This window comes from Mirounga leonina, unplaced genomic scaffold (assembly GCF_011800145.1).
Source record: "Mirounga leonina isolate KUSES-001 unplaced genomic scaffold, KU_Mleo_1.0 Mir_125, whole genome shotgun sequence".
NCBI classification, from domain to species: domain Eukaryota; kingdom Metazoa; phylum Chordata; class Mammalia; order Carnivora; family Phocidae; genus Mirounga; species Mirounga leonina.
The window spans coordinates 12,500,738-12,517,134 of NW_023270305.1; the positions used below are offsets into that span (position 1 = coordinate 12,500,738).

At 41.5% G+C, this 16,397-nt stretch overlaps 1 protein-coding gene across 3 annotated transcripts in view; it reads right to left on the reverse strand.

The window, feature by feature from the left end:
- Nucleotides 1-695: 695 nt before the first annotated feature.
- The window catches only part of DNAJC27 (DnaJ heat shock protein family (Hsp40) member C27), a 29,609-nt gene continuing 13,907 nt past the window's right edge, over nucleotides 696-16,397 (reverse strand). Inside the window, exons 4-7 of one of the 3 annotated variants that reach the window (XM_035000700.1) lie at nucleotides 13,490-13,654; nucleotides 12,726-12,848; nucleotides 6,554-6,714; nucleotides 696-3,366 (exon numbers count right to left, since the gene is read on the reverse strand). In XM_035000700.1, the coding sequence (XP_034856591.1) occupies nucleotides 3,234-3,366; nucleotides 6,554-6,714; nucleotides 12,726-12,848; nucleotides 13,490-13,654 (582 nt within the window). In that variant the 3' untranslated portion in view covers nucleotides 696-3,233. Of the gene's footprint in view, nucleotides 3,367-6,553; nucleotides 6,715-10,450; nucleotides 11,399-12,725; nucleotides 12,849-13,489; nucleotides 13,655-16,397 lie in introns of those variants that run through there. The other 2 variants (XM_035000702.1, XM_035000701.1) reach the window with 2 other exon arrangements.

The following is a 16,397-nucleotide window of genomic DNA, read 5'->3' on the forward strand; positions in this document are numbered from 1 at the left end:
CACCCACTGAAAGTACCTTTGAGAAGGTCTCTGTCACTGTCACTGTCAGAGGTAGTCGGCACGCAGCTCCACCCTTTCTAACTTGGGCCTGAACTACCTCCCTCCCCCTCGAGGTTCTGTCTCTGTTCTAGGAGGAACTGTGGTGCTGATTCAGGGCTGACAGGGGCTGCTTACTTACTCTGGCTTTCTTTCAGAAATCTAGCTGCCTTATCTATGGCTCTTTTAACCAGCAGTGAATTAGATACTGGTTTGTGGGTATGAAGAATTACCAGTTGAAACTTTAGTGCATGAGAACACACTGGAGTAAGTTTCCTGAGGTAAATGTAAGCCTAGAGAACAGTGTGCCACCGGCGGGTTCCAGCAGTTTCCCCCGGGGGGCAGCACAGCACCCGAGGCCTGGACTTTGACATAAACAGGCCAAGAGAGCCGAGGACACATGTATGGGAAGACTCGAAATGGCAAGGCTGAAGTGGAACTGTTGACAGCTGAGAACATCAACTCCAAAGAAGCCCCAAAGGGGAACAGAGGGAAAAAAGGATGGTGTATTTTAAAGTGTTTAGGTAGGATGGGCAATTAGTTAGAAATGTCTCAAGGGATTTCTAACAAGCTTTAAAACTGTTCATTCTTGATGACTCAGACATGGAAGTAATGGCTTTTATAAGAACTGTTCAAACTTTTTATTTTTTTCTGAAAAGCAAGATTCTCCATCAAATTTTTTTTAGCCAGTGGAATGATGCTGCCAGTTGTTACTCTCGGCAATGTATTTTAAAATCCTAACTGGCTGAAGGAATTTCATAAAGTTGAACTACAAAGTACATATTTGCACTGAGAATATAAATTTAGTGCACAGAGGTCTACAAAGTTTTGTATGAAGTTAGTACCAAAAAACTTTGCATTGCAACTCGTGCTTTATTATCCCTTAATATTCTACTCAAGGATTATGGCACTCGGACAAATTCTAGGACCCTGAAGCTTAACTTTCTTCTTTTCTTTCTTTTACATAAATGAAGTAGTTCATGGCCATCCTTAACATTAATAATGAAGGTGTTGGGAACTGAGTTCCAAGACCTAAGAACCAAAATCAGGCTAAATTTCAGCAAGTCACTCGCTATATAGGAAAGGAAGCACTAAAGAACTCTGTTGTAACTGCTCATCTGCACAATGTAGTTGAATGAGGTGACCAATCTGGCCTTTAGTAACAGTGATGAAAACTCACAGGCTTCATACAGGGCCACATACTCAGTGAGCTGTCATGTCAATTTGGGCTGAACTACCATGCACAATCCCTCGTTTATTTGAGTCTAGTTCTGTTGTAAGCGTAGACCTACATTTAATTACTTTAGGCATGATGAAGGCCTTAAGCAAAATTTAAATTCAGAAGAACGGGAACTGGTTGGACTTTTGCAGTCCCAGAAGCTATTTAAAATTAAAAGTCCAGAGGAAAATCCCCAGGAAATCATGTATTAGACTCAATTAGACTCAATTCGTAAAAAAGAAGCATTTTCAGAATCACCAAGATGAAAAGTCATATAAGAAAACAAGGCTCTGGTTTCCTGACAACAAGCTCAATGCAGCCCAAGTGCAGCCACACAAAGGGAAGCTGCTTTGGAGAGGAGAAGAATCCAGAAGACTGCAGAGGGCTGGAATTAAACCAAAGTGGCTTTTCTTCTTGGGTAGAAGGTGAATGCTATTTGGTGATCAATATGGGATAGCTGTTTAAAATTCACATTCTATGTACCTTAAAGCCCAATCAGTGCAGGGTGGTCGCAGCTAAAAGTATGAGTAATGTACTGAGATTGATGATATAATGGGTCAAACAGTGGGACCAGTTCTGAAAGCTCTGGAAGAATGGCCAGTCCTAATATACTTGATCTTCATCCATTCCTTGGATATTGAGGAGGAAACTATGGCAAAAGAAAGCATTTCTCTATGTGAAATTAGCTTTCATAATCTATAGTTTAAAAATATTACTATTTAGAAATATGGAGCCCAAGCAAAAATTAGAGATTCTTCCCACACAGGCCTTAAGATCTCTCCCTCCACCAACACCCAAAGGATCCATACCTGTCTCTGGTCAACCAGGGCTTATAAGGGAGGACTGTAAGGTCAAGGCTCGTAAGGGAGGATAGAAGAGGCAGTGGCCAAAAGCCAGGGATTCAAGAAGAGAAGAATGACAGATGTGGTATATTTAAAAAAAATAAGAGAGAAAGAGAAGAAGAAAAAGAAGGAACTTGTGTAGAGAAGTGAAGAGGCCTGGCTTATGGAGGAGTGCCGCAGGCTTTCCTACCTTTCAGTGGCAAACGACGCAGAGACAAGAAAAGGCAGAAGCCTCACCCACAGGCTCTCCTGGGGCATCAGACCAGTCCACGCCAGGCTGGCTGTGCCCTCAGGCCTTGCCCTCGGAGATGTGTACACAAGCTCTCGCGTGAGCTGCAAGCACGTCTGTTGTGGGGTCTGACGCCTGCTTCCCGGGCGCATGATGCTCCCTACTGCCGCCAGCCCCGTTCCATGGCTAAAGAGAGGCCTCAGATCCAGGGGCAAGACCAGCAGCAGCCAGTGTTCCCAGAACTCGTGGCTGCCACTGCCTCCCCTCTCCTAGGACTAACTTGTCTCTCCCCCTGGTGGCTGGAGAAGGGGACAGAGTACATGTCCTCAAAGAGCTGCTCAATTTGGAACTGTTTCACCTCGATTCACAAACTTCCAAAGGGCTCTCTCTCAAGAGTTCATTAATTATAGATTGATCGATGGTTCAAATACTACCTAAGGAACTTGTAAAAGGAGCAACTTGCTTGTGAGGTCCCACCAAACTTTCAGGGTTTTGATATTGTTTCCTTCTATTTCTGCTGTCTCCTTCTCCAGTGAACTTTAAAAAAGGAAAAGAAAAAGCGAAAGGGTTCTCCTGTGCCCCTTCCTCCCTCCAGAAACCTCCTGGACTGTCCTGAGTCAAGTGCGTGAGGGATGCTACCATCACCAAGCTCACAAACGAAGGAGGAACAAAATTCAGGTTATTTGGAAATAGGAAATGAACTATACGTACAAGTGGCGCTTGGTTCTCTTCACCGCTCTGTAAAATGTCTGTGAAATGGTCACAGGCACCTGAATTTCTAATTTACAAATAACAACAAGAGAAAAAAGCAGTAAGATTTTTGTGGAGAAAAAAAATTCATGTTGGTTATTTCACTTCTAGGGACAGTTTGTACTTGAGGCCCGCACTTGTCCTTTTCTCTGACTTCCTACTTGATGTTTTTCAGGAGGGCTGTCCGGGCATTCACAACCGCTTTGAAGGCATCTTCACTACCAGGCGCCACGCACTTGTCGGGGTGAAGCAGTACGGCGAGTTTCCGATAGGCTTTGTTGACTTCATCCCTATGAGAAAGAAGCCAAGCTCTAGGTCAGTGACAGGGTCAGCCCCCACCCACGGCAGTTTGGCTGTCTGGACTTACATCACATCTCTTGCAGTGAGCATCTCCCAAATCATCACTACCTTTTCTCAAAAGTGGGACTAAAGGACTCGGAGACAAACAATAAACAAATAAATAATACGTTACCGACAAGTAGAAAAAGAAATACAATGTGGAGTATCGACACACCAAGAAAATGCCTGGTAAAAGAATGATTCATGGAAAGGTCCTTGGCACAGAACAGGCATCCAGCAAATCTTTGCTGATTGAAGCAATGAGGGCATGGGGTGATCGGGGAAGGCCTCTGGGGTGGGGTTCTGAAGGAAGTGGGGAAACAGTGCAACTGGGAGAGAGCCGGCAGAGACTAAGAACTAGGAACAGCATGGCCACGGCATGAAGTTCCACGAGGACACTGCTGGGGGGTAACAAAAACAAATTTGGGGGGCACCTGGGTGGCTCTGTCATTAAGCATCTGCCTTCGGCTCAGGTCATGATCCCAGGGTCCTGGGATTGAGCCCCGCATTGGGCTCCCTGCTTGGCGGGAAGCCTGCTTCTCCCTCTCCTACTCCCCCCTGCTTGTGTTCCCTCTCTCGCTGTTTCTCTCTCTGTCAAATAAGTAAGTAAAATCTTAAAAAAAAAAGAAAAACAAAGTTGGCCAGGAAGCAGGGGTCAGTAAGAGAAGGGCCTTGAAATCAAAACAACAACAACAAAGTAGATTTGATAAACAATGATATCAGTAGGTGTTTCATGACCAAAAAAAGGTGCTGAGAAAGCTGTTTCTTGAAGTTAGGAGATGGGTAGGAGGTTGTTACAAGAAGCCAAGCATGAGTACAAGAGTCTGGATCAAGAGTGGCTAAGAGGTAACACACAGAAAGAATCGGCAGAAGCAGGTGATGAGCTGGATATACAGATAGAGGAGATGGAAGAAAAGGGACTGAAATGAGTTCCAGGGTCAGGGGGACACTGAGGCTCAGGGAAGATGGTGACACCATTGATCTAGTAAGGGATGCTGCAGATGGGGGTACCTGAGAGCTCCAGCGAGCTCCTGAGACCGAAGAAGAAACAAAAGAGAAGAGAACAATACCCAGAGAGGAAAGGGGCAATGCAGTGAGTGTTTCCCAAAGAAAAGGAGAGCTCCAGGAGGGGTCTTTAGGCTTCTGAGCTCTTCACAAGCAGGGACTGGCTGGGGAGGAGCCTGGAGACCACCTGCCCCTCTCCCTGCTCTTCATCATCCTCTGGTGTCAGGCCTCCAGAAGCTTCTAAGTACCCAGCTCCTCCTCTGGTCAGATTTAGCTCTGTCCTTACCAGATAGTTTGATTTCCTACCTTCTTTTTGTAATTTAGGGCTCCAGTTATCCTATAAGCCTGGATATGGTGCTTTCCCAAATGCCCTAGCTTTTCTCCTTTATGTTTTATCAGAAGGATTTCTATTTGGCTCTCTGAATTAGAGAGATAATCTTTGATTGTCTTGCATGTGATGGAACGTCTTGGGTGTCCACTTGGAAAGACTGAGGTCATAGGGCCATGTTCATAGTCCTCTAGGTTTGGGGAAGGCTTTTTCTGCTTTCTGCTCTTAAACAAATCCTGAATTCGCTTGTTCTGAAACATGCATTGGCCTTTTTTACATAGATAATTTTGATATTAACTAACAAGAATCATATTCTCCCTCTCTGAAGAAATTCAAATTGCCAGAATTCTTCTCCAAAATAACAAATGTATTAACAAATACATTTAACAAAGTAACAAATATATTAATTCTGCTGAAGATGAAGATTTTCTTAACGTTCAGGAACAGTAAACATGGCACTGAACAAACATTAAAACTCTTTATAACTTTAAAACACTGTTTTTAGGTTCTGCTCAAATGTGCTCACTGCCATACGAAATTAGACCCAGAAAAACAGGTAAGAGAAGCACATGTTTATACTGGTCAGTGATAGAGAACTTATGGAGGTCCCATACATTTTGATAGATTCCAATTAACATAGTAAATAAATAAGGAATTTTCCTTAATAAACAATGTTCTAAGTTAACTAATAAGTAAAGTTTCTTCCTTTTAGAGCCAATCTCCCTTGGAGGTGAAACAGAAGACATTAGAATGAGACTATGGAAATCCAAAAGGACATTTAAAAGAGACCAATTAACTGTGCTATATACACAAGATCATCCGAACTGTTCATGTGTTTAAAGCCTATTTTGTAAGGCCTGGCAAGTCGAGGTGACCAATAACTGTCTTCCTCTTCCCCTGCCCTCTCGCCTTCTGGGCTTGAAGATAGGCTATGAGACCAAAATGGAAAAGAGAAACTTAATGCCATTGGTACCAACAAGGCATTTCAATACGTACTGTTTTTTTGTGGGAATCAAGGTGACAAAGTAGAAAGAAGAAGAATGGGGAGGAAAGTTATGGTGCAAAATAAAAAGATCTGGGAATGCTTATAATTACAATAAAAATCATAATATGTACAGTAACAGAAGTGTTCTACCGTTAAAAGTTATATAACCATACCGAACAAGGATTTATTCTTGCACAAGCAACAAAGAATAGCAATTGTATTTCTCTTCCTCCCAAATATTTCTTTTGGCTAAAAATAAAACCATTTAACGTTAAGTTCATACACAGACGAGGACCTAGCAGGATTCTGAGGGCCACAGAAAGAGACAGAGCCAGGCAGACACACAGTGTTCAAGGTCAAGAACCAATTCTACCACTAACTCCTAGGGTCCTTGAACATGTGTTTAGTCTTGCTGAATTCCAGTTTTCTCACCTAAAAAACGAAATGTCTGGATAAGTTGCTAACATTCTTTTCCTCTTCTAAAATTCTATGATTTAAGAATTCTCTTTTGTAAGGTATTTTTTTAAGGTTACATCTGCTTCAAGGCTCCTATTCAACACAGACAAAAGCAGAGCACACCATTCCAGAAAGTATTCATGCACATACACTACATTTCCTTCACCAGGCCACTGTACCCTCTACTTTGTTTCTCTGGCATTCAGTCAATTCACTGAAGAAGAGTTATTACATAAGCTAATGCATTTCCACACATCTTCATATTTCCAGCCAATTACAAGAAGATATATCAGACCTACGATATTGACAGCTGAGTTTTTCTCCAGGCTAGAACTCAGGACTAATATCCTAGAGCACTGCTTACCTTGAGGCCCCAGGTTTGACTCCCAACATGTCCCAACTGTCTTTACTGTTTCGAATTCTGCGAATGGTGTCTGCTTGTTCTTTGCTGAAGCTAGCACTGCTATTCGTGAAAGGACGTTTCCCGCCATTTTCACATAAATCAACTATGGATACATAAAAGGTCTGCAAAAAGAAATCATCCCAGAGTAGAACTGATTTTATGAAAATTGCAATTCCTTTTAAGCAGAACTTAAAGAATTTTAATATATTCCAATAACTTAAAATTCACCATAAAGCAAATACGCAGATTTTTTTCTTTTATCCTGTGTGTTTATGTGTGTATGCACATGCTTGTGTGTTTTTTTTAAGCACATAAAAGTGTAAGGAATAAAATTTAAATGGCTCATAATCCTACTCTCAAATAACCACACTTGAAGTTAAAAGGTAGTAGATGAACACTGTTAGAAAAATTCAAATAGTAAATAAAAATGTAAAATGAAAACTGTCCCCCTGCCCCTCAAGTTCCTCTCCTTGAAGTAACCATTGTTAATATTTTTTTAGTATCTTTCCAGAAAAATTTTCTATCAGAATACCAGTACATCCACTTACACACTAAACATTGACATAAAAGAAAGCAGATTAAACATACTGCTTAGGGCGCCTGGGTGGCTCAGTTGGTTAAGCAACTGCCTTCGGCTCAGGTCATGATCCTGGAGTCCCGGGATCGAGTCCTGCATCGGGCTCCCTGCTCGGCGGGGAGTCTGCTTCTCCCTCTCCTGCTCCCCCCTCTTGTGCTCTTTCTCTCTCTCACTCTCTCAAATAAATAAATAAAATCTTAAAAAAAAAAATAAAAAAATAATAAATAAAAAAAATAAACATACTGCTTAGCTCCTCGCATTTTTTTCACATAAAAATACAGGGGTACCTGGCTGTTTTAGTTGGTAGAGTGTGCAACTCTTGATTTTGGGGTTGTGGGTTTGAGCCCCACACTGGGTATAGAGATTACTTTAAAAAGTAAAATCTTGGGGCGCCTGGGTGGCTTGAGTCATTGAGCGTCTGCCTTCGGCTCAGGTCACGGTCCCACGGTCCTGGGATCGAGCCCCGCGTCGGGCTCCCTGCTCCGCGGGAGGCCTGCTTCTCCCTCTCCCACCCCCCTGCTTGTGTTCCCTCTCTCGCTGTGTCTCTCTCTGTCAAATAAATAAAAAATTTTAAAATAAAATAAAATCGTTTAAAAAAATACATCTTGGATTCTCTCTCTAGAGAGAAAGTACATATAGACACTTTCTTCATCCTTTTTAATGACTGTTCAGTATTTCACTGTGTGACTATATCTTAATTTATTTAAACAACTCCATATTTTCTTAGACAAGTCAATTGTTTCCAGGTTTTGCTACTACACACAGTGCTTTAATGAATACTTTGTGTGTGTGTATGTGCACACTTGTGGAGATACTGCTTTAGGATAAATTCCTAAATGGAGAAGTACCAAATAACAGCGTACAGGCATTTTAATCTTTGATTTTGACAACCTTCCCATAAAACAGCTGTGCCAGTTTACGGCCCCACCACAGTGTCAGACAAGGATTTCTCTACCCCCTGGTCGCTCTGGGGCTTTCTCGTACAGCCTCACTTTTGTCAAGCCTCTGTGTAGCACGCAGTTTGGATTTGAGTTTCTTTAAATTATAAGTGGAACTGAATGTCTCTTCATATGCTTAGTGCTTTTCTTTTTTCTGTAAATTATTCAGATTCTTTGCCTATTTTTTTGATGTTTTTCGAAGTGAAAACTATTTTTTGATCCTGCTCATACCTCATACTCTGTGCACTGTTACTTTTGTTAGATAACTTTGCTCAAAAGACTCATTTAATACACTATACTGCTTTTAAGTTGAAAATCTCTTTTTTAATCTCTTCCTCTTCTTTTTCAGATATTTCCATAGCTCCTGTTACTGTCTAAAATTTTTCTATTTCTTAGACTCCTCCTTCTTATCTCTGGTAATAGCTAATAGACTTGGCAACCTAAACAAGAAGCCTTGATTTGTGAGGAGGGTGCCAAAGGAAAAGCCACTAGATACCAAGACAGAAGTAGAGTTAACATGATTTAGTCCATCTTACTCTCTGTTCACAATGTGAATAAGACAAAACTAAGTTCCTTTCTGACATAAAATATCTATAAGTTTATAGGAAACAAAAAGTATTAAATTGAACCAGCAGGAAAGCACTCTTCCAAGTGTTTGCTTACATAATAGTTTTATTACATTCCTTGTTAGCCTGTTTTTAAACAGACTAATTTATCCATTAGTGCAACCCAAGATGTATCTGAAAGGATAAAAACAACCTAAAAGTCATCACAGTTCATAGATGTTTGCTTGTGCTCTGTATCAGTAAGGTTTTCTTCCAGTTTATAAGTTAAACTAAAATATAAACACTCACAGACTTCTGAGGACACAAGTATTCACTCATAACACACATGGTTTAGAAGGGCCAGCTGTTGGGCGCCTGGGTGGCTCAGTTGGTTAAGCGACTGCCTTCGGCTCAGGTCATGATCCTGGAGTCCCGGGATTGAGTCCCGCATCGGGCTCCCTGCTTGGCGGGGAGTCCGCTTCTCCCTCTGACCCTCCCCTCTCTCATGTGCTCTCTCTCTCCTTCTCTCTCTCTCAAATAAATAAATAAAATCTTAAAAAAAAAAAAAAAAGAAGGGCCAGCTGTACTGTGGCATACAGAACAGTAGAATTGAAGTCAAAAGTCTATTTACATTCCATGTCTGAGTTCCAGCCATGATGGAGTGATGGGTACCGGACTAGAACTTCTGCCATAAACTACTATCAAAATGGACAAATATATGAAGCAACTATTTTCAGGTAGTGGACAACAGCAAGTACAATACTGCCACTTGGTTTTCTACCTGGAGTCCATTTCCTGGCCATGTCACAGAGAGCTGGTCTGAGCAGTCCCAAAGTCCCACTGAATTAAAGAGACAGAGATCAGAAGTTAAGGATATTGAAGTGACTAAAATCTGCAGAGTAGGGCATTGGAGAGGAAGGAGCAATGCAGAGTTGGGCCCCAGAAGTCCATGTGAGGGTTCCCCACTAAACTGTAGCTGAGGTCTAGGCTATACATACATAGGGTGAGATCACCTGAGGCTTACCATGGGATTGAGAATAGAACCAATACACTAGAGGTCTAGTGGTGCTTTGGGAAGAGGCATTCCGGAAACACTACAGTTTGACCTTGCCAGAGTGCAGAGATTGCCTTACCACCTCATTAGCACCCCTAGTATCTAGCTAAGACACCACAGAAAGACTATGGCTTGGTAGTAGACTCATCCTGACAAAACCTAAAACCAAGAGCTGACAAGATCTGCAAAGGAGACAGAATTTGAAGGCTGAGTTCTAACAAATTAGAAGAGCTTGGGCAACACTTTGGGCTTCCTTCAGATCCTTGCTATGAAAGCAAAAAACCAAGCCCATGCAAGTTGAATGTAATCTGTCAGTAATTGCCCACTGAAATAAGAACAATATTCTGCTGAGGAAAATAAAGAACTTAGAGCTTCTACAATGTATTATCCACAACGTCTGGTGTTCAATCAAAAAGCACTACTCATACAACGACACAAGAAAATGTGATCTATAGTCAGGAAAAAAAAAAGCTGGCAATAGGAACTGGACACAAGATGGTTCAGATATTGGACTTAGCAGAGAAAGAATTTAAAGGATCTAAAAATATATATATATTTTTAAAAGATTTTATTTATTTATTTGACAGAGAGAGACACAGCAAGAGAGGGAACACAAGCAGGGGGAGTGGGAGAGGGAGAAGCAGGCTTCCTGCAGAACAGGGAGCCCGATGTGGGGCTCGATCCCAGGACCCTGGGATCATGACCTGAGCCGAAGGCAGACGCCCAACGACTGAGCCACCCAGGCGCCCCAGGAGCTAAAAAAATATTATAAATATTTCAAAGAAGTAAAGAAAAACATAGTCTTAATAACTGAACAGATAGAGGATCTCAGCAGAGAACCAGGAACTACACAAGAAAATCAAATGCAAATTCTAGGACTGAAAAGTAGTGAATTGAAAAATTCACTCAGTGGATTTAAAAGCAGTTGAAAGACCAATAGAGACTATGTGATCTGAAAAAATAGAGAAAAAGGAAAGAAAAATAACATAGTTTCAAGGATGTGGGACAAAATCAAATGGCCTAATATACATGTAACTGGAGTCCAGGAAGGAAAAGAGTGAAAATAAAGTGAAAAAATTTTTGAACAAATTATGGTGAAAAACACCTGCCTAGCTATCTGAGAAACTCAACAAACACCAAGGAGGATAAATATAAAGAGAACCATATCCAGACACACAGTCCAAAGCTGAAAGCCAAAGATAAAGAAAAACTCTTGTAAGTGGCTAGAGGGGGGAAAAAAAAACCCCAACACATTATGCACAAAAGAATAAGAGTAAGAATAGGTGCTAACATCTCATGAGTTGCAGGAGAGGCCAGAAGAGAATGGACCAACATATTTAAAGTGCTGAAAGAAATTTAATCTTCAACAGTCATTATTTATACCCCTTGGACAAGTCACTTCACTACTCTTAGATGTTATAACATCTGAAATGGGAATAAAACCTGCCACATAAAGTCTCAAATGAGATGAAACATGTATACTTCTCCAGAATTGTAAAACAACATTCAAATGATTAAGTATCATTATTGCACATAAATAGGTACAAACTCACACAGGTTCATGTACTCAATAGAATAGAGAGTGTGGCAAGTCAATATCAACCTTCTTTGGTCTTGAAATGGAAGCTACTGATGCCCAATTTAGCCTGTCAGCCAAGGATGAAACCTGTCTTCTAATAGGGGTGGTGACATCTTAAAAGAAAGAAATTCAGCATAAAAGAGAAAGAAATTCAGCATAAAAGATTAAATAAAATCCCACTCAATAATTAAGAACAACTCTTTATAGTATAGCTACATTATCTAAAATGCTGAAAATTCCCAAAATATCAGATATATTCGTAAGAAAAAAATGCATAATTCATGCCACCACTTACTTCCAAATGTATCTGTAATTAAGAGTTGACTTTATAATTTATTGTTTAAAAAAAGCCTTGTTCTGGGGGCACCTGGGGGGTGCAGTTGGTTAAGCATCCGAATCTTGGTTTCGGCTCAGGTGGTGATCTCAGAGTCATGAGATCAAGCTCCATGTCGGGCTCTGTGCTCAGCTCGGAGTCTGCTTGAGTTTCTCTCTCTCCCTGTCCCTGTGCCCCTCCTGCTCATTCTCTCTCTTTCTCTCTCTAAAATAAATAAATAAATCTTTAAAAAACAAAAAAACAAAAACCCTTGTTCTGGGCCCCCAGTGGTTCAGTCGGTTAAGTGTCTGACTCTTGATTTCAGCTCAGGTCATGATCTCAGGGTTGTGAGCTTGAGCCCGCATCGGGCTCTATTTTGGGCATGGAGCCTGCTTTAGGTTTTCTCTCCCTCTGCGCCTCCCCCATCCCTCTCTAAAAAAATATAAATAAATAAACAAATAAACCTTGTTCCCTTAAAATTATTCAAGATTAGTAATTTTTAAAAAATCACTGTCCATTCAGGTTGCAATATGAGTGCATCCTTCCATTGCCTACTTGGTGGGTAAGACCTTATTTTTATGTGTGACTGGCTGGACTCTGCAATGCCAGTCTCCTAGTCTCTAACTGCACCCCTATACATATAGAATAATATAGAATTATATTAGCTATGGCAAGGCAATTTTGCCAGAGTAATGCTTCCATCTAACCATGCAAATGTAACACCATTAACCAAAGGTAGTTTTAAAGAAAACCTTTGTTCTACTGTAAGTAAGTATATAATAACTGTTGTTAAACTTGATGATCGTCAGAATCACCTGGAAAGCTTTTTCAAAATATAGATTCCTGAGCTCCATCACGGCACTAAGCTTCCAGGAGGTCTGGAGCCCAGAAATCTGTATTTTGAAGAATTTCCCAAAGTAATTCTGACGATCAGCCAGGTCTGGTCTCAAGTATGCAGCAGGCAGATACCACACACACACACTCTCTCTCTTAATCTTTTTCTTACCAGCTTCTGAAAAGAACAAGCTTATTCTAATAAGATATTCCTATTACATTTTTGCTTCTCATAATTTAAACTAAAATTTGGCATGGTCAGCCTTGGAACGAACAAACCAATGCTAGCTTACCTGGAACATCTCATTGATTCCTTCTCCAGTTTGTGCTGAAGTTTCAAAGTACAGGAACCCCTTGCTTTCGGCCCACAGACGCCCTTCACTTTCATCTACACAGCGGTGCTTGGTACAGTCAATCTGAAATAGCAAGTTGAGGGGCAGAGAGAAGACCCCAACCTTGACCCGCTAGTATAGACCCTGTGAGGTTTTCATCAATCCTTTACTGAGGCAAAAACTACTCTTAAATGAATGCCAGCACTAGTATAAACAATTATGAGGACCCAAAGAGACAAAAAAATTTTGCCAATATTGAACATAGACTGATTTTCTGTGGCAAAATGACAAGTGCTGCTCCCACGCTTCCCACTTTATCCTTTAAGAAAACTGCTCCTCACCTCTGTGAAAGTTGGCTTCATGATATCCCCCACACTCAAGGGGCCACAGTCTGCTTTTCATACCTTTCCATAATCCAGGCTGCACCTAATGATTGTCCCTTCTCTAATCAGGTCAGAGTGTAATTATTAGGATCCCCCTCTCCCCTGCTCAGTCACCAATATCCTTCGCCACATACAGCACCAGAAAAAAATGGATAAATATCCTGACATAGGGGAGTTTGTGTTTTTATTTTTTGTTTTAGGGATGTATGTTTTGAAAAGCTGTTGATTCCTATAGTACAGAATAAGGACTTCTTTTCTTTTCATTTGTTCCCCAAAACTCAGAGCTGCACTCTTCCCATAATGAATCCGGAAAGTTGAGCATACCATTTCCAAAGCAGTTACCTTGTTGGCACACACAGCAAATACAATATTTTCCATGTTTCCGTGAGGTCCAAGATCTTGTTTCATCTCTGCCAGCCACGCATCAAGGGCATCAAAGGAATCTTTCTGCCCAACATCATAGACCAGTATTACACCCTGTGTATCCTTGTAAAACTCATTACGAACCTTCACATAAAAGAACAGATGTGCAAATTGTAGGTTTTGTGATTTTATAATATATGTCACAGTCATTAACATAACAAAGTGTGTTCTTTTGTGTATACATAGTATTTGCTATTGTATCTCAATATCTACTGGTCTTTAGAGGACTTTTTATAAAATCAAAGTAATATGAAAAAAAACCCCTACTAGTACAAGGTCTTGTGATGAAAGTAACAGCTTCCTGCCCCACCCCTTCTCACCTCCATCTCTACCTCCTAGAGGCAATCAATCTTTAATTCTCGTTAGCAGACCTTAAAATAACACACATTCTATAGAGTGAAGCTCTTCTCAGGAAGAACCAGAGGGTGAATGAACAGTTCAGAAGAACTTATGGCAAAAATAACACAAGCATCAGCAAGAGGTACAGCCATGTATGTACCACAGCCCAAAGCTGGCTTCCCCAAGATGCTAGGCAGAGCTTCCCTGACTCTTGGGTCTGCACACCAACTTCAGAACTCTGAACTCAGAGCCTCAGTGTGATGTAATGGCTCTGGAGTCAGATCTGGGTTCACACTTACTTACTAGTTGTGTGATCTTGGGCAAATCACTTAACCTCTCTGCGTCTCAGTGTCCTCATCTATAAAATGGGGATAGCACTACTTACTTCATGGGGTGATTACAAGGATTACAGGAGATAATGAAGGCAAAGCACCTAAATGGTGCCTGCAAAACAATGTGTATTTGCACCTTCTGTCTTCCTTTCTCACACTCCTCTGATTGGTCCTCCTCTGATATTTTTGCTAGAAATGGCAACTCGCTTCTGGGGCATATCTATAATTCTAGGAAGAGGCAGCATGAAGTACAGGGCATATGAAAGTGGCGGAGGAATGATAGGTCAAGTGGGTGAGGAGTAACATTGACAGACTGGGGGTTTCAGGCCAAAATTCCAGTAAGAACCTTGACAGAGGCCACATATTACTCATTTGTTTCATAGAATTCCAGTATGTACACACCCACATCAGTCTGTAGTAAGAAATGAGGACATCTTACACACATCAGGCATGAAATTTAGGTTTCTGAGTATAGACAGATGCCTGGGCCAAGAATGCAAATGTCTATTAATCTGTAGAAACAGAAGCAGCTATCTCCTAAATTGAAACCAACAAAATCAGAAAGAATTAAAGTGATGAACAGCAGGGGTCTCCTCCCCTCAGTCCCCAAGGTCCTCAGCCCACCTGCAGTCATGAAAACGGGCCTCTCCCTTCTTTTCTGAAACTCTTGCTGCCTTGGCTCCCATACACCACCTTGTCCAGGTTCTTGTCTGGTCTTTTACCAACTCCTCCTCTCTCCATTGCTCCCACTCCAGCTGGCCGCTATAATTCCCCAAATCCTGTCCCAGGCCCTCAGCCGTTCTTTTTCAATCGTTCCCTCCAACTCAAACATAACCACCTGCATAGTTTCAACTGTGAGAACCTCCAAGGTGAGCCTTTTCATCTGTGCTTCCGGACCTGCGTTTCTAGTTAGCTCTAGACTCTCCCAGCTGAATGTCTTGCTGGAATCTCAAATTCAATATGTACAACAGGAAACCCTCCAGCTTATTCCTTCCCAATCTTCTCCTTCCCTTAAACTTCTGGTGATGAAAGGAGCACACCGTTCTCTGAGTCAGGGGGATGGAAAGCCTAGCGTTAACCTCTGCTGCTTTCGTCTCCCTTTTCGCTCAGCAGGCACAAACAATCCTGTAGGAGCCACCTCTGCCAGGTTTCCTGCACCTGTCACTTGCTTTCCATTTCCACATGCCAACATTACACTACCTCTTGACTACTACTGCAAGAATTTTCTAAGTAATCTCCCCAGCAACATTATACACAGTGCATACTTATCTTTTTAAAGCCCTGGTTCAAAAATTCTTTAGTGCTTCCCACTGCCAACCCCCTAAAGTTCAAATTCTTTTAACTGGTGTTGAAAGTTTCTAATCAGTCCTCCACCAGCTTCCCAGTCTTATCCTGCTCCTACCTCCTGTCCTTCAAAGTGGATAATCTCTCATTCCTCAAAGCTGCCCTGTGCCTCTCTAACTCCATCTGGAAACAGACATCTCTTTATCTTTAATCTTTCAACTTTAGCTATGACACTGTATCTTTCATGGGGTTTTTCCTGCACCACACCTCATCATCTAACCCCCAACCCCTGCCAAACAGAATCTAACCTCTATATCCCTGGAATAGCACAGCCTTTGTGCTTCTAGTAGTGCTCCTATCACTTCCTGTCTGGTTTATGGTTGGTAGCATATACAGCTGCCTTCCCCAGTAGACTCCAGGCGACGTGAAGGCATGCATCTTGATGTGTCCATCTTTGTGTCGCCAACAGGGCCTAGCAGGTGTAAGTATTCGAGACATTTTAAATCAAGAAGAGCTGAATGTAGAGAATGTAAGTAGAGGCCAAAGAATTTCAAAATGCAAATTATGCTATCCAGAGGGAGATTTGTGTGTAAATAGAGATTTAGGCAAGCTCCATGGATTTCTCTTTCCACTGACTCAAGTTCAAGTCTGGGCTCAGCAACTAGCTACCTCTGTAATCTTTAGTGGTTTTAGCACCTCCAGCTTTAGTTTTCTCACCTGTAAAATGAAAAAGGAGAAGCCTCAATGGTCCCCCACAGCTCTCTTATTCTTGGCTCCCAAAACAGCTCTCTGATGTTAGTCCCGGAAGTCTTGCAGCATCCAAAGTTTAATTAAATAGTTAAGGGATGTTAAGGGAATTGGGATTATTTCCT